Raw genomic sequence first — 19,655 nt, forward strand, 5'->3', positions numbered from 1 at the left:
CATTAGCATATAGAAATCAATCCAGTTGTTTAAGTTCAAAGAAAAGTGTGAATTGCATGTGGTTTTATTTTCTGAACCTCTTGTGGACTCTTTAAAGTGACAGACACTTAGCTGTCCTGGGAACAGAGATCATTTAACGCTCTCAGTTTTTATGAACTTATTGGACCGACAGTATTAGAATAAGAAGCAGAATGAAACAGTACACACATTATTAAAAGAGGCAGCTCAGTGCTAAAACACGCAGGTTTCCGGTTCAACTTCACCAACTAAAGGTGCATGACAAGAAAAAGGCTTAAAGAAGTCAGAAAGCTCCAGCAACGCGGGTAGTATGAACTACATTAACAAATCAGACCGATGATTTTTGGCTTTTTTTTGTGTCATGAAGAGACTTTCCCAAGCTTAAAATAAAATTACAGATAAATCTTTTTTGTTTAAACAAAAGTGCTGCAAATTAAAGACAGAGAGCATCAAATGTTACACATACACAACGCATCTGTACAATGAAGACAATGTGCACAAGTTGGCCTGTACTTTTTGTTTATTATAAGAAATATTGGGTGAGTAGGATTTCTATTTTTGTGGCCTTGGTATCCAAATAGGTAACGATAGACTTTGTCTACAGTTTGATGGTGTTGGGAAACATCTGAATACCTCTAACACTTAAATTAGCCTCCTAGCTTTCTTTTACATTGAGGCCAGTTACTGATTCTTTCAGCTATGCTAACATTATCTCTTCGGAGTTAGCTGTGCTTAGCTTACGAGTCATTAGTTTCAACCTAAAATATACCACATGCCCTTTATTTTCAAAATCAGCATATACTTATCAGTTTCTATCAAACAGGAAGTCTTGAAACAATGTTTTATACTTTAAAACATTTTGCAAACTACTGCAGTGCAACATTATAAAGAGCTTCCAACTCAGAGCTGACATCACAGGAAAGAAGGTCGCCTTTGGAGTGAACTTCACCATTCGGTTACACAAGGCTTTAAAAATGATTTGCAAAATATACAAGAGGATCAAAAACAACGGCAATCCTAAAAACAAGCAGATCCGGAAATATTGCACAACACAAAAAACAACAATTCATTTAGCCACGATCAACAAAAGCTGACCTTTGTATTTATATTCATTTGCTAGCAAAGCACAATAAGGGTCATCTATCATCCATCTGCACAAAGCATGCTTCAAAATATCTCCACGTTTAATCCTTCGACGCTGCAGTACCTGACGGCACATTCATCAGATCTCAAAACACTGTATTGACTTTACACTTTTGTCAACTTGAAAACTACCACTTTGCTGTTTTCTCTTTTTGAGAATTTATTATTTGAATTCATTCGAAAAAATAGGCAAGTAAACATGATGGGATGGCCTCTGTGATTCCTAGTCTAAGGTTAAAAGAATAATCTTGATATAAAGCAAGCTCATAGCAGACTAATCTTTGTCCTAGCAGATAGTTGTGACAATTAATAGATACCATATGGGAAGGAAACGCTCAATAAGTTCACATCTCCTTCTCATTAGCATTGCTCTGGACTGAGAGTAGCCTATGGGGGGTTTATAACTATTACAGCTTGTACTCTGTTATATACATTTTTTTATTCTTCTAAATGTGCAGGCTGTCTAAGATTGTGTAAAAAGACTTAAGTAAAAGAAAACATCTCCTTTCAGGGCAGAAGCTCTCACAGGGTTTCCTCAAAGCTGAGAATAAATGAAGGAGCTAAGACAGTCAGGACAGTGTGTCTTCATCAAACACTCAGAGGGGGAAATGAATCAACTTTCCGTGCAGAAATGACTTCCAAGACAAGGCTGGAGACACACCGCGGTTATTTCATGTGCACACCTGAACACGAAAAGCATGTCGGCCACCAGACTGCAAACCCCCACCCAACTCCAAATAAAAAACAGTCTGCATCAGAGCACGCGCATGCTAAGAGCTGTATCTGCTCGCTATCATGTCGCCATTTTCCCAAGCTAAAATACAAAAGACTTGGGCCGAAGGAGCACACACCCCTTTTCTCCAGCTCCACACTGATCCACATGGCGTTAGTCTTCACACACACACCGAGTTTGATTGTTTGTTTTTTTATTCTGCAAGTGTTGCACGGTCAACGCTCGGCTATTCTTCAACATATCAATTCGTCGTGGCAGCAAACGTGTAAATGTGAAGGGCATCGTTTTTAAAAGACACATTTCGCCTCCTTAGGGCACGTCGTCGCACATGGACAAATCGCTCGCCACGTTTGGTAACTGACGTGTGACGTATCCAAACAGGTAAAAGCTCGGATTTGAAATCGTGTTGCTGACCGCAGCGTCGTCCAATCACCGACGCGCAAGGGGCGGGGTTTAGCCCCGTCAATCACTCTGAAGGTATACCAGTTTGAATAGGGTGGGAGGGGGAGAATCCAATCCGGTTTCAGCTAGTTTTTTCTTCCTATGGAACATTAACGTCTCGCTGCGCCGTGTTAGAGACTGTATTATTGGCACAGCTTTATCCTGAATATACCACTGTTGTGTTTGCTCCTGAATCGAGTTGCATTTAGTTCAGTTTTTCTTCGTTTAGAAAAACGCCCTTACACAAAACCAACCATGCCTAAAAGGATCAGACAACAGACCGAAGTGAGTAGACCCGACATCTTTTATATGCATTCAAGTGATACAGCGTTTATAACCCCACAACTGCTAATGTGTTGAATGGGCTTCTTTACAGAGACATACTTCCTAAAAAATGTTGTAAAAAATAAAATGTCCGCGCGCTCTTCCTCCTTCACGTCGTGCAGCGCGGAGTTTTTAGTTTTCTGTTTTGATTTCCTCAAGTGGCTGCTCCTCTCGGTCTTATCACCGTCCTCGTGCACTGATTATCTTTGTGCCCGCGTGCATAGGGTTAATTTACCGCAGGATTGTGATATGCACGAAGGCAATGGTGAATTTATGTAAGTTTTTAATGCATCGTGGAACATTTAGTTCCACGTCTAGCTGAGGCCGTTTAGTGTCGACGGAGGGGCTGGTTTTTTTTCTGCAGAGAAAGTTGGCGGCATATTGATTGTTTCCAATTGGTGGGGGGGGGGGTCGTCACGCTGGAAACGAAAGTTTCTCCAGCTGGAACATTAGAAGCGTGTTGTGTATTTATGTTATTGTGCAGGATTTCTGCATGCATATATTTTCATTTGGCGTTTTTAGCTGTAAAACGTTTTTTTTTAATACCGTAAAATATCCGTGCCTGTAACATGGGAGGTTCATGCATTAGTACTTTCTGTTCCCGCACTGTGGCCCTGGGTTTTCCCCGCTGATCATGCATTCTTGGAAGGCTGTTTCGTCGTGTGTATTGTCGGGCTCAGGTTATGCAATGGCGAGCCTCCGTCAGAGCAGCGCTGCTCTTGTTGCTGGGGGCTTCTAGGAGATTCTGCTACCAGGTCGACGTTGTGACTCTTTTCAAAATTATGGCGGGAACACACTACATTGCTCAGTTTTTTTCTCTCTCTCTCTCTTTCTCCGTTCGTTGGCAATCCCATTTATTACCAATGAATGGTAAGGAGAAGGAGGCGGAGTCCTCGTCCCCTCCTCACCAGAGAGAGAGAGCACGAGGACATGACGCTGTTTTAAACTTCTGTCATCAAACACTTTCTTCTCATCCGCGAGCGAAAGTAGTCCCAACACATGCGCTTTTAATTACACCTATAGCCACACACCGTGTGATAGTGACATCACAACACCTGTTTACTATAATAGTATCCATACCCGCGTTGAGCCTTTGCACTATTTAGGTTACAGTTTCCTTTGTGCTGGAAGCCAATCACATTGCTTGCCCCAAACTAAGACATGCATGAAGCTACATGTACAGCCATAGGCTAATATTCTGTGGGAAAACGCCCACTTTTCAGTTGCATAACAATCCTTGAAGCCCATACACCCCCCCCCCCCCCCCACACACACACACCTCAATCATCACAATTGCAGTGAATTTCCCTCATCTGAATCTTTCCCCCCCCCCTCCTATAGGCTGCCAAAGCAGGAGAAGAAATACCGGTAAGGATTGATCAGAACATCATAACATGAAACTTCTAAATTTAAAGCACTGGTAGTCCACCCAACCACCAGGGGTCAGCATCGTTCCTAAAGTTTGAAAGTAACACCCCCCCCCCCACACACACACCCCAATCATCACAATTGCAGTGAATTTCCCTCATCTGAATCTTTTTTTCCCCCCCCTCCTCCTATAGGCTGCCAATGCAGGAGAAGAAATACCGGTAAGGATTGATCAAAACATCATAACGTGAAACTTCTAAATTTAAAGCATTGGTAGTCCACCCAACCACCAGGGGTCAGCATCGTTCCAAAAGTCTAAAGTTTGAAAGTAACACCCCCCCTTATCTTCTCAGGCGTCCAGGAGGAGATCTGCAAGGTTGCAAAAAGTAAGTGCAGACAAGTCCAGACTCTTTCAGACAAGAACTGTTCTGCATTCCTCCTGCTGATGTGAATGTTTTTTTTTTTTTTGTTCTTCCCTTTCAGGATGCTGAAACTAAAACAAAGCCCGAACCCAAACCAAAGGTAAGATTGTGCTTTTGATCAATTATGATGCAACGTGCTGAACACAAACGCACAGACAATAAAAAGACCTAGCATGTTTTTGTTTCTGTGTTTCTAGAAGGCACAAACGAAGTCCAAGAAAGTAAAGGAGGTGCCAGCAGAGACGCCCGAGGAGAAAGAACCAGAGGCCCCCGCTGAGAACGGCGAAGCCAAAGCCGAGGTAGAAGCAGAGGAAGAAGTGAGTGTCTGGAAAAAATTATAAACGTGTAAAACAGATTTTTTTTTTTTATTAGTTGATTGATCTTTGACACCCTGATTTTTGTCTTGCAGGCACCAGCTACAGAAGAAGCAGCTGAGGAGGAAAAAGAAGAGGAAGAGGAGGCAGCAGAATAACATCTCTGAAACCACGTCTTTTACCAGTGCTCCCTGTACCTCTTTTCTTGTACAATTCAGGGGAATATTTTTATCAACTATTTTCTAAATACAGGTTTTTTAGTAGTTTGATTGTAGAGAACACTTTTTTTAATGAAAGAAAAAAAAAAAAGTCAAATTCGGAGACGGGGGGAATATCATCACATCCCACAGTGTTGCATCGCCATAGAAAAAATTGCGGTCGTTGTTGTTGCTGTTGGTGGATTTAATTTTTAGTTTTAAATGTGAAGGAGGGGAGGGTGCGGGACAGGTTACGGTGACAACGCGCACGCACAACGGAGGAGCTGGGGAAACAACGGGAAGAGATTCGCCTGCGTGGATTACATTCCATATGCTTTTATAAGGGACAGTGTTTGTAATCTGTGCTGGGGTGGGGATGGACAAAGTCACAGGACAACTGTTTTATTGTTTCTGATGAAGAACAGTGTTTTAGAATGTTTGTATGCTTTGTTCCTCTATGTTAACTCTTGTACTCATGCAGTTTTTTTCTTTACCAATTTGATCAATAAAAGCTAAAATAGCTAGTCCTGGAGCTCTCCCTGTCAGAACTGTGCATCGCGTGTCTTGGTCGTGTCTCTGTTCTGTGATAGCGTCGCAATGAATTTGTATAGCTGCTGTGAAAAGGGGGGTTTTTCAATCTTTCTATATGCAGTGTGTCATGGTACATTGTAAGGATGGTAAAAATGGAATTTGTCTTCTTAGCTAAGCTAACGGGGGGGGGTGTAAGCATAACGAGACTGGCCTCTTAAAGGCCTCCACGCAAACTACTTTTTATTTGAGATGTCAAATGCATACCAGCAGTAGCAATATTCGTGTACGTTCTAGGGATCTGTATCAAATACAAGTGTGCAGTTTATTTTTTTTTTTGTTAATAGGTGTACCTGTGTAATTGTTATCGACAAAACAATAAAACTCGATTGGTAGTTGTTGCTCTCTCTCATTACCAAAATATGTCTCCAGTAAGATGCATGTCACGTTAGGAGACAGACCGGATTCATTTTGAGTCAGAACGTAACTCCATTTGAAGTCCTTGCACTCATCCATCACAGTAATCCAAAAACATGATGCATCATGTAAACGAGTGTTGGACAGCACATGGTATGCAGAAGTTTGGGCACCCCTGTAAATTTTCATGATTTTTTTCCTTTATAAGTCATTGGTTGTTTTGATAAGAAATCTCAGTTAAATATATCATATAGGAGACAAACACAGTGATATTTGAGAAGTGAAATAAAGTGTATATGATTTACTGAAAGTGTGCAATAATTATGTAAACAGAATTAGGCATGTGCATAAATTTAGGCACCCCAAAAGAAAAATCAACAAAATATTTTGTGCATCCTCCTCCTGCAGAAATAACAGTCTCTAAACACTTCCAATTACAGTCTGGATTCTTGTGGAAGGTATTTAAGACCATTGTTTACAAAACATCACATGTGAGTGTAAAGATCTCCATCACAGCTGGATGCAGACGTGAATGTGTTTTGCTTTCAGTGTTTGATGTACTCCATGGCTGCTGTGACAGAAGAAGTGCTTTATAAGTTCATTTGACCTGCAACAAGTCGAAGTGTTCGGGCGTTCCCTTAAAGACGTTCCTCTGCGAGCCGTGAGTCAGAGGGGACGAGTGGAGCGATGCAGGTTTGACGCTCCATCTACATTCAACCCCACAGATGACGACTGGGAACAAGAAACTCCGTGTCCCCTTCAAACAGTTTATAGGGAACAACGGATAGGGAATAGTTTCAGCACCATGGACAGTTTCACATTGGACCGTCTCGAGGGAGTCAGCTCGTGTCATTGTTCCTGATGCCGCACATTGTAAAGTTAGGTTTCCATCTCCGCTGTGATTAGTCTGAAGAGACAGTGTGGAGGCGCGCACACACAGGCAGATCATTCACTTCACTTGTATCCCTTGCTTGAGCTTACACACACCATGGACTGTCAGTATTATATACACACTGTGCAGGTCACACCTCCACATGCACACACTGATGGTAGGAGCTGCTGGTGACTAATCCCCTTCACACAGGCGCCGCAGACGAAGCAGCAGGAGCAACTCAGGGTTCAGTGTCCTCTCCAAGGACACGCCGGACATGAGGCTGCAGGAGCTGGGAATCGAACCCCTGACTTCCTGGGTGAGAAATGACCGACTCTCCCAGCTGAGCCCCAGCCGCCCCCTGAAGGTCATCTGTGTGTGTGTGTGTGTGTGTGTGTGTGTGTGTGTGTGTGTGTGTGTGTGTGTGTGTGTGTGTGTGTGTGTGTGTGTGTGTGTGTGTGTGTGTGTGTGTGTGTGTGTTGCTGCAAACATGCACCTATGCCAGGCTAGTAAAGGGGACTGAACCTTACATTGGGACAGGCTTTTATTTGACACTTCATGCAAGAACAAATAGCAGATCTTGGGAAAGCTATTCCCGTGATTTATGGCGCTTAGACTGCTAACGCTGTATGTAAACATGAGAAGAAGTCTGGAGTGTTTGTGCACATTAAGGACTGTCAGGATGTGCTCATGGTGCGCTAACTGCTCCATATCAGAAACATCTTTTATATGATGCAATCCTTCGACACATTATCAGTGACCCGAGGGTCACACATGCCGAGGAGGCCCCAGGAGCCACGCAGGGGCCGCTCCTCTTTAACCAGATGACACGGTTTTACATGTACGAGCAGACATTTGAAGGTTTATGCCTCTTTGGTACAAACATGTTTTAAACTAGTTTCAACATTTGTCCGAAACAAGAGACAATTTCACACAAGAAGCTCAACAACAAATAAAAACACTCATCCCAAAGGAAGTCGACTTCACATTTATTGGACGCTCTTAACCCATTTAGGTGCATCATAGAATTCCAGTACCATACAGACATGCCAGTTTGGCACCGAGTGAAGATCATTCTTTCAACATCTCCTCGAGACGAGAAGGTTCACAGTGCACACAGTGGCAGTGACGACGACAACACCTGATAATACAGGTCTGATAATACATTCTCATAAAAAACCCATCAGATTAGAAGAGCTTGCATCCTTACCAAGTGTTATTCTGTATCACGTAGCAGCGTGTATAAAAATAACAGTTTCCTATCGCTCCAATAAAAATAATGAGCCTTAAACATTTTCTTGAGGTATTAGTAAAATGACCGTGACGCATGCTACCATATTTGTGCAAATATCCTCGATGTGTAATAGTCCAGACTGTACAGGCTCTTCAGTGCACATTCAGTAAGGTAAACGGAGCGGACCTCCACTGAAGGCCAGCTGTGCAATGAGCAGCACACATCCTTCTTCATGTTCCTTTAGAGTACTACCTTTATTAAACTGGAAACACTGCAGCCAATGGGATCTCTATCTGCTGACTACGAGGAGAAATGTGCGGCAAGTTCCTGATTCCTAAAGTAGATCCTGTCCCGAGCATCTACGTGAAGCCAAAAACTCAGGAGAAGAGTCGGTGTTCAGACTGGTTTGGTCAGATTGGAGTCGTAATAATGTGCAGGTTTTTTTTTTTTTTTGGTTTTTTTTTACAGAGTATTCATGAACGCACTCACACAGTCTGTGCGGTCAAGTTACAGGACATCAACAGTTGTCTTATTACAGGAAGACGCCATTAGTCCAGTTTCTCTGCGATCCGTCCCATCTTCGTGCGCATGTTGCGTACGAGGAAGAAGCAGACGGTGGCGACGGCCATAATCACCTCCGCTACCCAGAAGGCCATGTCCCAGCTGTGCTGCTTGGCAATAGTGCTGAAGGGAAGCCCCGCCATAAAAGCACCCACTGCAACAACAGTAAAAAGGTTGTTTAGTCATGACGGACGAATCAGCGGTTCAAAAGTAGCGCTTTTATTTCTCTCTGACTTTTTAATACATTTTAGGAGCTTTAAACAATAAAAGTCTGAAGGGTTCAAATATGTTCTGTAGACATGAACAGAACTCATGTTTGGTGGATTGCTGGTTTATGTGCGTCTGAAGCTTACCGTTAGCCATCAAAGCTACGACAGCATGAGAAGTTCCACAGAAGTTAGAAGGAGCGCTTTCACTCGCGATCACCCCGAACAAGGCGATTGGTCCGTAAGAAGAAAATCCAAACACAGCACCGAGGAGGAGGATCCAGATCTGTGTGGGAGCGCCGTTTCGTTTTGAAAAAGATTTTTTGTTTTGTTTTGTGGTGAAGTTTGATCCTCACAAACGTCTTGAACATACCTCTTTTTCTGACACGCCGATGAGAACAGAGACCGGGTGAAGGACTTGGACCCAAAGGGGGGCCTCCTGAGGGAAGAAAGAGGATTTCTAAAAGCTGAACTATGAAAAGGAAGACGTCAGGGGCCCATGGTGGGGGGCCCCAGGTAAAAACCAGGCGCTTATCTTACACTGCCTTACCTGATAAAACACGAAAACAAAAAGGGAAAACATCCACTGTTGTGTTTTATAAGACGTGCCTCTGATTGATGGAGCATCTTTATTTATTCATTACATATCATAAAGACATGTCAGCTCCACAATCCACAAGGGGTCCAACTCCTGCCTCTGACGCCACGCCCTCCCCGGCTCAGCCAGTCCGCCTTAATTAAGGTGGAGCGGATAGATACAGCAGCAAGCTTCGGGGGGGGAACTCCCCTCGCTCCCAGAGAAACTTAATGTCTGCGTGCTTTTGACTCACTCCAGTGATAAGTTGTAAACAAAAAACCATGTGGAGCAGATTTCTGTTTTTAACACACAAAAAAAACACACTGACGTTAAATCAACACATGTTCAGCTCTTATGTAAAAGCGTTCACATTTGGTGGGTGATAACCAAGCACAAACATCTGGGTTTTTTTTTAAAAATCTGCAGTTACACGAGTGTCCACTAGAGGCTGGCTGCAGAAGCACAGGAAGTCACATACACCCGCTGAGCTGAGCAGGTCTGATGAGCTCGAGTCTCGCTCGGCACTCCCTGTGTCAGCACATTTTTTTAAACCCATCTGTTTGGATGTTATGAAGGATAAGTGTTATTCTCATCAAGGCTTAAAACCCGCCTCCGCTCCAGCTCTCAGCCTGTCGATAGGCTGAGACATTTCCAGACGCACAGACCGCCCTCCGTGACGAGCGATGAAAGCCGTCACATGTGTTGAATAAATCAGCAATGAGGTTTTTGATGACTCTCAACGTGGCGGACCCTCCGCGTGAGCGCACACACGGAGTGGAAGGGTGCAGCGGTTACTGCGTCTCCGAGCCCGTTGGCTTCCTGTCCTCAGAAGAAAAAAAAAATCCAATTCTTTGCATCGTAACGGGAGAAAGGACTCTGCACTCACCTTTGGGATTTCAGGAGTGATGGTGACTCTGAACAGATACATGGACACGTACATGCCGCCCATCATGAGGATGAGCAGACCATGGCGAGGGTTACCGTGGGTGCCCAGGCCTTTCTGGAGGAGGAGGAGGAGGAGGTCACAGACGGGACGTTTTCATCACTGACTGATGAGCATTTCTTTCAACGCCGCGTGTGACTCACCCGAGACACCGCTCTGTCTGTGATGAAACCGGACGCCAGGCTGCCGACGAAACCTCCGACCTCCAGGGCGCTCATGTAGGTGCTGCCTGTGAGCGACACAGCAGCAGTCAGCCAACATCACAAAGGTCAGGTCAGTGACAAGGGATGCACAGTTTGATGTAATACCCATGAGAGCAGTCTGGCCTTTCTCCTGCATGAGGAACAGCTGTCCCCAGTCAGTGGCCGCCGTCTTCACCCCGAACACCACCAGGTAACCCAGAGACAGCACCCACAGGAAGGGGGAGAGCAGGAACTCCTTCAGGGTGCTCTCACCGTTTCCTGGTGAGACACAACACACATGATGCAGACCAGGAATCACAACTCATCTGTGGAGCATGTCCTCCATCCCCACGGCCGTCTCCTGATAGGACAGGAGTGTGTCTCAGACATATTCATGGAGAGGAAGTCAAATCAACATTTGGCAGATGGAAACTTGTGTCAAACATTAAAGGCGGGGTCAGTAACATTGTAGAAAGTAGCATTCCCTCAGTGCTCCATCTTCACCCAGCCCCTCCCCTCTAAAGCCCCGCCCCCTCACTTTACATGCACTCATCCCATTGGTCCAGAAGCAGCTTTCGGCTCATGCTTCGAGTGTGGGCTCGTGCATGCGTGGAGCAGAGAGGCTGTGATTGGTTTATAAATCGTGTAGCGAGTGCAGACATTGGTCGAAGTTTTCACATGCATGTTATCGAGTTATTAATTACAGTCAGGACCTAAAGACAACTTCAACCAAGAACTTCAAAAAGTGTATCTGGAGGAAATGACCAACCCTGCCTTTAAAGTGAGACTTATTGGTTTAAATATGTGTTTAAATGTGTTTGTTGGATTCAGAGATTTTTTTTTTACGTCTTTGTTGGAGAGACAAGATGGCGAATGGAGTCAGACATCTGAGACATGGAGAGAAGCATTTATCTTCTACCTTCATCCTGATACACGAGTGGATCATTACCCACTACATAACTGTCAATTCTGCTTTTTAATGACGATACCTCATCTCATCTGTTGGGATGACAAAAAGGAAGCTAACGTTGCCCCCCTGTGGCTGACATGCTACGGAGCTGGTCATCGTAACCCCGCTCCCTCACCTCCCTTCGAGCCCTTCTTAGCCGCGGCCTCGATACTGGGCAGACCCACGTCCTTGGGCTCGTTGGTCACAAACGTCAGACACACTAAGGAGAAGGCAGCACAGAAGACGCCCGACATGGTCATGATGGTCCTCCAGTCGTAGTACTGCAGCAGCACCGTCACCAAGATGGGACCCAGACTCCCAGCCAGGTTCATACTGCAGGACAGGACGGACCACCAGGTCCCGAACTGGGACGGCTCGAACCACTAATGAGAGAGAGAGAGAGAGAGAGAGAGAGAGAGAGAGAGAGAGAGAGAGAGAGAGAGAGAGGACTGAGTGTGTTGCAAGGTGACTAAAACAACAGTCTGTAAACTTCTTTGGGATGCAGGAGCTATCTGGGATGTTGTATTAAGCCCCGACCTTCCTACTGCTGAGGAGGAGGAGAGGAGGAGGAGGAGGAGGAGAGGATGAGGAGGAGATGAGGAGGAGGGGGAGAGGAGGAGGAGAGAGCATGCATGTTTTGAGATCATCAGGACACAGGAGGATGAGGAGGAGAAGGAGGAGGAGGAGAGGATGAAGGAGTTCAGCCTCGTCCAGCAGCTGCAGATCTATTAAAGATCGCTTCACAACCACCACACACATTTCTGCTGCTCTTACAAACACAAACACTGACGTCCCGGCAGGTCTGTACACTCGAGCTCAGGAATGGGATATATATATATATATTTTTTTTTTTCAAATAATATTGTAACTTTTTGAATTTGGCCCTCTTCAAAAATAACAAATAATTTCAGTAGAAAACAATTGTGTTCTATTTATTTTATTTTTTTCAAAGAACAGTAAAACTTCAAGGGACATCTTGATATTTGCGTCTCTTTTTTTCCCCCCTCTCAGAATGAAACCTTTAACGTGTTTTAATTTGATTGTAAAAGAAAAAGGAACATTTTGGAAAATATTCAAAAGCTGTTAAAAAAAAAGAAAGTACATATATTGTACTGAACATTTTCTATTTGAGGAATATTTTTCAGCCCTCTAACGTAAAAAAAAAAAACCCATCACAAAATATACTGATCTGAAGAAGTCCTCGAGATAAAATCTTCTGATTCTTTGAATGAAGTCGAGGGACGCAAAAAAAAAAATCCCCTTAAGACCCTCAAATGGCCCCCGGGGCCGACTGTACATCAGGGGTGTACAGTAATTCTCCTCCCTGCTCCCAGCTGAGATGTGTGATCAAACTGTGAATGGCTCTCTGTGTGTGTGTGTGTGTGTGTGTGTGTGTGTGTGTCGTCATGTGCGGAACAAACTAAATAAAAGAGGGTGAAGATGCGATCTTCCCCCCGAGCAAAGTACGATCTCAAAAAACTTTTTTCTAATGGTTACGAAACTTTTTTCCGTGGAAACTTAATGACATCCTCCACGCATATTTCCCACATCGAGCCACATTTCCACTGGCTTCAATACGAGGTTGAGTCCAGGGCAACGTGCTGAAACATTACTCAGACCTTTCCCTGATCATCTGCATACTTAAACACTGCTGTGATTCTTCTCTTTATGACTGCCGGAGGAGAAGTGGCGTCAGAAACACACGCCCTCGTGATGTAATAGAGCTGAAGCGGGCCAGAAGCATTCCTCCCGCCGAGCGCCGACAGGAGCAGAGAGTGAGCAGTAAGCCGAGAAGCCACAGAGCAAACAGTGAGGTGGACTGGACGCTCCGTGCGTGTTGACTCAGCTGCTGAACAGGAGCTGCAGAGACGGACAGAGACACCGCCGCTCACTCTTCAAGACGCTTCTCCGAGTAGAACATGAATGCACCTTTGTAAAGATCTGCTGAGGATCTTCTATAAATACATTGTGCTGTAATCTGATCCCCACTGAGCGTGCTGAACACATGCCAAAGCCTATTTATTCCCCTCCTCTGCACACACTCGGACTAAAGGCCGCTTCTTACGAGACGTCTCTGAGCAGACCTGGACGCACTGTTTCACACTGCTCACTTTGAAAAGACCTGATAATGGTGCAAAGCGTTTATTAGACCCTCAGTAAGTCGCTGGCTGGGTCATCCTGCACGGAGGAACGTTGGCGTGCAGCACGGGCCGGTTTCCCACCAAGCGATGACGTGCGACTCTGGCAGGATTCCTGAGAAAAATATGTTTTTCTTTGCTTGAAAGTTTTCTTCATGTGATGCAAAAAGCGTCATATTGCATCACATGAAGAAAACTTCCAGGCAAAGAAAAACATATTTTTCTCGTCTCAGGGCAAAATGAGGGCTGGACTCACGACCATTCAACACTACTACCATGTTTCTAATGATACACAGCTTCATGTAAATGGGCGAAGTATCCCTTTAAATAACCAACAAACAGGTGCACTTCCTCACACCAACCAACCAGAGCGTGAAATCAGCTTCACGTCTGACAGCAGGTGGCGAGGAGTGCGATCTTCGCTCTGATGGACTGTGGTCTGTAAACGTGAACTAAAGCAGCGGAGATGAAGGATCACTAGCACGCCGTGCGGCGTCTTCTGTCTCTCGACGGGACGTTTAATTTAGCATATAGAAAGTATTAATGTGGCGATATAATTTAACTTGAACAAGTCCAAATATTATAAAAACTCAAGATACAAGTAAGCAGAGGTTTGATTTTCACACCCAAACATCTCTGTGAGAACAAAGAGTGCCGACTGTTATTCACACTGGAATAAATACAAAAACATCTCTGACTTCTGAGTAAATACTTTCTTTAAAATAAAATGCGTTTGGTGCTCAACCTTTATTATTATCAATAAATCTTAACATATAGAAGGTCTTGGATACAGTATCATTATATGAGTGAGAGTCCCTTCTCATTGGAGCGCCCACCTTTGAATCCAGCCTGTGGCTCCGCCCCCCCTTTATTATACTGAACCATACCATGCAGTCCCCTTGTTTTTATATATTCTTATCAATAATAATAATCTGCAGCGTGGGGGAGCTCACCTTGCGCAGCACCTTCCCGCAGGGCGGCCAGCCGCAGCCTTGACCCAGGCCGTTGATGAACCAGAGCAGAGAGAACATGGGCACGGTGGAGGACCAGGAGAAGGCCACGTTGATGCCCCCCACCAGGAACAGGCCGATGGAGAAGAGCCAGCGGGCGCTGATCTGATCCGACAGCACGCCACTGATGAACTTACTGATGGCGTAGGCCATGGTCTGACTGCTGGTGATCAGACCTGCAGAGCCACAACATGGACGCAGCTTTTATCACTGTCGGGGTCACATTGACCCACCTGGAATCATCGATGACGTCGAGGAGATTGGAGCGAACGACAAGTTCTCCCAAACATCCTGCAGATGTCTCTAAGCTGTTTCAGCTCGGACGGACTTCAGGAACAAATGAACACGACACATTAATGAAGTCATTACAGAAATTCGCCACCACTGGGTTGAAATATGTGGTAAAAAGGATCATTTTTCACTTCCTATCATTCTCTGGTTTTAGATGAAGTAACAAAGAGGGGCTGGTTTGACTTGGTTGGTGGATTGGGCACACAGCGTACACAGGGTCAAAGGTCACTCTCTCTTTTCCCTGACCGCTCAGCTGTCCTATCAAAGCACAAGGCAACCAGGTCCCAAAACATTTTTAGAAAAAAGAACAAGTTTAAAAGACTGTGATGTAAACGTTTGATTTTAAAAGAGCAACCGACGAGGAATCGCTTCAAACCTGCATTCTCCCAAATCGCCTGCGGGGGGCGACTCCACCAAGAAGATGTCGAAGTACATTGAAGTGTTTCTTTTCCATTTTGATTGAACTAAAGCGTCACGGTTCATAAACAATGTGCATAAAGAGGAACGACTGTCAGGTTTGGCAGCTGTTCCTCCTGTCAGTGTTTCCAATATGGCCACCGCCATTTTGGGGCGCTAACACCCATTTTTATAAGCCAGTGGGTGCATGTCTTTAGACAGCCTATCGTGTGAAGACGTTAGCATTTATAGGTACAATCTAAGTACAGTGAAATGATAATGAGTGCATTGAGTCGCTGACTGAGCATCAACTGTGTGAGGAGGAGATAAGAACCTCCGTCACTTAAATCAGATGGATAACTTTTTTATAGGCTGAATAAACAAACTTCAATGAATGACAATCATGTCAAGAATCTTCAAACCTGGCTTGAGAAGATTGATCCCTCTGGTTAAAGTTTGGATCAGTAATCTGAGTTCAGACCTTTGACCTCTGCATGTTTTGTAAGCTGAAGGAGCCAGAGTTTGGCATTATGGAACAAGACTTCAAATCAAAAGCTTCATTGTGAATTGTATCATTGAATAAGAATATATATTTTTTTTAATCTTTAATTGACGTCTCACCCAGGTCATCTTTGTCCAGTTCGATCTCCTCCATCACAGACGGCATGACGAAGGAGAAGGTCTTCCTGTTGAAGAAGTACAGCGAGTAGCCGATGAACATGCAGAAGAAGATGGCCGTGCGATAGTAGCCGTATCCCGACGCCCCCATGATTGAGCTGGATCGGACACCAGGTGACGTTGAAAGATAAAACTTATTTCCTCGGTGTTTCCCTCCAGCGGAGTCGTGCTTATTCAGCTCCTCCGGCAGCCAGATTAGAGACCAGCCAAGCTGGGAGCTGCTGCCGTTTGGCTGTTCTTCGTCGACACCGTTAACTACTTGTGAGCAGGAGATGAAGCTGCAGCATTGGCCTGGTAGCACTGCTTAGAGTGGGTCTCCTGCAGCTCAGTGGATCTGTGAGGCTGCTGCTTGTAGAAGCCAGGACGGAGGAGGGAAACCTGACACCGGGCTGGAAATGAGAACATAACACACATACTTCAGACAGACGTAATTAGGACAGGTCAGTCTGAAGGGGGACACACACACTCCATGCACCTTATTTTCATGGGCTGAGTTGATGTGAACACATTGAATAATGGAACATCATGTTTGTCTGAGAGGACGCAGATATCACACACACACATCAAAGTCCAGCTGGTCGTTCACTTTTCTCTGAAACGTGCTGAGTTCATCACGTCTTGCTGCTTTATCTGCTTACTGTCAGCAAACTATGTCAACACTAAATACCTTAAAGACCTTAGTTTGTCAACAGCAGGCCAGTAGAAGGGACTGGCTCTTAAACTGGGATGGTGTTCATGGTACTGGGCTTTGTTAACTGGTTGATTCATTACGTTGGTTTTCTGCTTTATGAGCCCTTAAAGAATCCAGTTTGATGATTATTACGATGCCACTCTACTGCACTCTTTACTCAACATCCCATAATACTTCCATCGGAGTACTGTCGATCAATTAGCAGTGATGAGAATATGAATACATGGTGGTACCCATCTCCTTACACACAGGCCCGGTCAGGACGGACACGTGGACCAAAGTTAAAGAGCTTTAAATAGAAGGTGTGACGATACGAGACGTTACATAACACCAGGTCATTATTGTTAATTTACGGAGACATTAATGGTCATTTGATCTATTTTTATCAACTTTTTTTAACTTATAAGGAACAAAATTTACTTTCATTCATTTCTTATGACATTTATATATTTTTTTCTCCTCAATTTTGCTTTTTTTTTTTTTTTTTTAACTCATTACTTTCTATTTAGCTGCCAACCTTGATGCATTACACTACCACACACACACACACACACACACACACGTTTCCTATTCACCACCACTACTCACTACCTGGCTTTAGATCTACTTTAGTTGTATTTGTTGATTGTTTTGCGTTTTTATTTCTGTATTGCTTCTTTTTTTGTTGATTTGCCGTTGCGTTAATTGTCATGTCTATGTGCACATTTTTATTTTGTACTTGTCCACTTTATCACAACAACAAAAAAGGGAATTTGATCCATTTGTAAATCAACTTTTTAATGTAATAAATACTATAAAAATGTCTGAGTCTGAGTGGGAAAAAAAACTCACTTTTTTTTTACCCAATAAAGCGGATGAATGTGTCCTGTGTTTATTACACTCTCTGGAACATAAAACCACAAAGGACTTTTTCATGCAGCAGAACACGTAGAATTGCAATTTCCCATATCAAATCTGTGCATTTTGAATTTGTATGGGAGGTTTTACAAATAATCAATACACATTATGTGACCCCTTTAATATCAGGTGTAACTGATGTGACTTTACAGCTCTAATGGTTGGCCCAGGTTGTGTTTAGTTACAGTTCAGGATAAAGTGACATTCAGTCCAACATCTCACCTTGCTTTCAGTTTCACTGGTGAATAAACTAACAAAGAGTTCCTCTCATTTAGCACACTTGGATGTCTCATAATCCGACCCCGGAAATATTTAACTTTATTTTCACGTGCAACTTCCAACTCTGAAAACTCACAGACAGCAGCTTGTTTTAAGACATATACAGGTTTAACTAAACCACCGGGTCCTGACATGACATGACATGAAAGTATACGTTACTATGATGAGCACCAAGCTGAGTTACACGACATGTAAACTAATGCGAACCTTGCCTCCTGCAGCTGTGAGCCATCTCAGGCACACACACTTTGCACAACACCACCACAGTGACAATGGGCGGACAAATCCAACAAACAACCCCAACCATCGTGCAAAAACCCGGTACAAAAACAGCCTCAGACAGTCGTGGCGGACCGATTTGTTGGACGTACCGCCCTTGTATCCCTAAAGTGAGTAAAATGCAGAGATTTTTTTTTCGTCACATCGACGTGTTGTTTCGTCTCAAGCTGCAGCTCACTGCCTCGCTGCTGCCCTGAAAAGAGGAAATGCCTGTGAAGCTGGTTACCTTTCATACGCGCCCCTGTCCAAAGATCCCATTCCATGCGATGCAGAAGGACGGCGCGCGCTCACGAGTCTGCGGCTCTTGTCTTTGAGCGCGTCCCCGCGACAAACAGAGAGAGAGAGAGGAAGAGAGAGAGAGGGAGGAGGGCGAGGGCAACCCCAACAGCCACGGTGGCAAATACCGAAGACAGACTGAGCAGGCTGGCTGTGGTTTCCAGTGTCGCACCACCATTACTGTACGAGGGTCGAAGCAAATGTCGGATCGCATCGTGCACGCGCCAAACTCTATTTATACATGTGCGGATTAACACGTCTGCTGCCACACATGAAAACACTAAACTATAGAAAATTCAGTGCCGTTATAGATTAACTAGAAACTGCAGATTAATTCGGCATAATCGAAGATCTATTGTTTTACTACAATAGTCCTAGTATTAGCCTCACAGAGCTCACTGCTGCCCCCCTCTGTCCGTCTGAGGACTTACAGTCTTATGTTTGAGTCTGGAGAAAGTTTAACAGATATGTAAACCCTAAAAGTGGACTTTTGAGTTATCAGATCAGGGAAATGAACCCACAAAATAAGAGGCACAGAACTCAACCCCTGATTCCTCTGAAAACACTTTAAATCTAGCAGATCGCTCTCTAACGCATCAAAGCCAAACGTATCGAGATGTTTTTAATCTGTTCATGTCTGTATATCTTCAACATTTCACTCTGGCCCTGACAGAGAACACCAGATTTTATAATTTAAAAAAAAACTATAAAACCTGACGTTCAAAGGATCAAATGTTCGTACTAAAACAATCCTGACAACTAAATAAAACCTTGGCACCAACTTTAAGCTGATTACATTACGAGTGAAAAACTATAAGACTATCCTCAGTCCGGGTTCACAGATTTACACAGAAGACAACAGCTGAATAACATAGTGGACTGTGGGAAGATTTACCTCACCCAGATTTCCTCCTTTAAAAACTAAACAAACTTAGAGCAGACATCATGAAACCTTCCTTGATCGCCGTTAGTCCGTGCAAACGAGGCAGCATCAGTCATCAGCTTGAGCCGTTCAACGAGCTCTGGTTTGGTCGGTGCCGACAATCAGTAATGAAGCCAGTCCAACCTTTTGTTCACATGAACCAGGTGAGAAGAGACTCTGCTCTCCTAACAAACAAACAGAGGAACAATCCCAAACTAACTGTTATGTTTAACCCTCCAACAATAGTCACTGTCCATAAGTCACATTTTGTGCAGCTTAAAGGGACACTGCACCCATTTACATGGAAGTTTTCTTCATGTGATGCAATATGACGCTTTTTGCATCACATGAAGAAAACTTTCAAGCAAAG

At 44.2% G+C, this 19,655-nt stretch overlaps 2 protein-coding genes across 4 annotated transcripts; one reads left to right on the forward strand and one right to left on the reverse strand.

Moving 5' to 3' along the window:
- Positions 1 to 485: 485 nt before the first annotated feature.
- hmgn1b (high mobility group nucleosome binding domain 1b) lies at positions 486 to 5,486 on the forward strand. 3 transcript variants are annotated; one of them, XM_079356317.1, is made up of 7 exons: positions 2,378 to 2,620; positions 4,001 to 4,027; positions 4,222 to 4,248; positions 4,381 to 4,413; positions 4,511 to 4,549; positions 4,647 to 4,766; positions 4,859 to 5,486. In XM_079356317.1, exons 1-7 carry the CDS (start codon positions 2,591 to 2,593, stop codon positions 4,919 to 4,921), a joined length of 339 nt encoding a protein of 112 aa, XP_079212443.1. In that variant the 5' UTR covers positions 2,378 to 2,590; the 3' UTR covers positions 4,922 to 5,486. The 3 variants fall into 3 exon arrangements, with proteins under 3 accessions (XP_079212444.1, XP_079212443.1, XP_079212445.1); XM_079356318.1 differs by lacking the exons at positions 2,378 to 2,620; positions 4,001 to 4,027 and adding an exon at positions 486 to 557; XM_079356319.1 differs by lacking the exon at positions 4,001 to 4,027.
- A 2,267-nt stretch (positions 5,487 to 7,753) lies between these two features.
- Positions 7,754 to 18,953, reverse strand: LOC306831493 (glucose-6-phosphate exchanger SLC37A4-like). The gene is made up of 10 exons (XM_079355627.1): positions 18,314 to 18,953; positions 15,885 to 16,330; positions 14,520 to 14,752; positions 11,565 to 11,811; positions 10,606 to 10,758; positions 10,441 to 10,526; positions 10,241 to 10,354; positions 9,151 to 9,216; positions 8,925 to 9,063; positions 7,754 to 8,725 (listed from the first exon to the last, which is right to left on the reverse strand). Exons 2-10 carry the CDS (start codon positions 16,030 to 16,032, stop codon positions 8,559 to 8,561), a joined length of 1,353 nt encoding a protein of 450 aa, XP_079211753.1. The 5' UTR covers positions 16,033 to 16,330; positions 18,314 to 18,953; the 3' UTR covers positions 7,754 to 8,558.
- Positions 18,954 to 19,655: the final 702 nt, after the last annotated feature.

This window comes from Symphodus melops (genome assembly GCF_947650265.1).
Source record: "Symphodus melops genome assembly, chromosome: 11".
Lineage (NCBI taxonomy): Eukaryota > Metazoa > Chordata > Actinopteri > Labriformes > Labridae > Symphodus > Symphodus melops.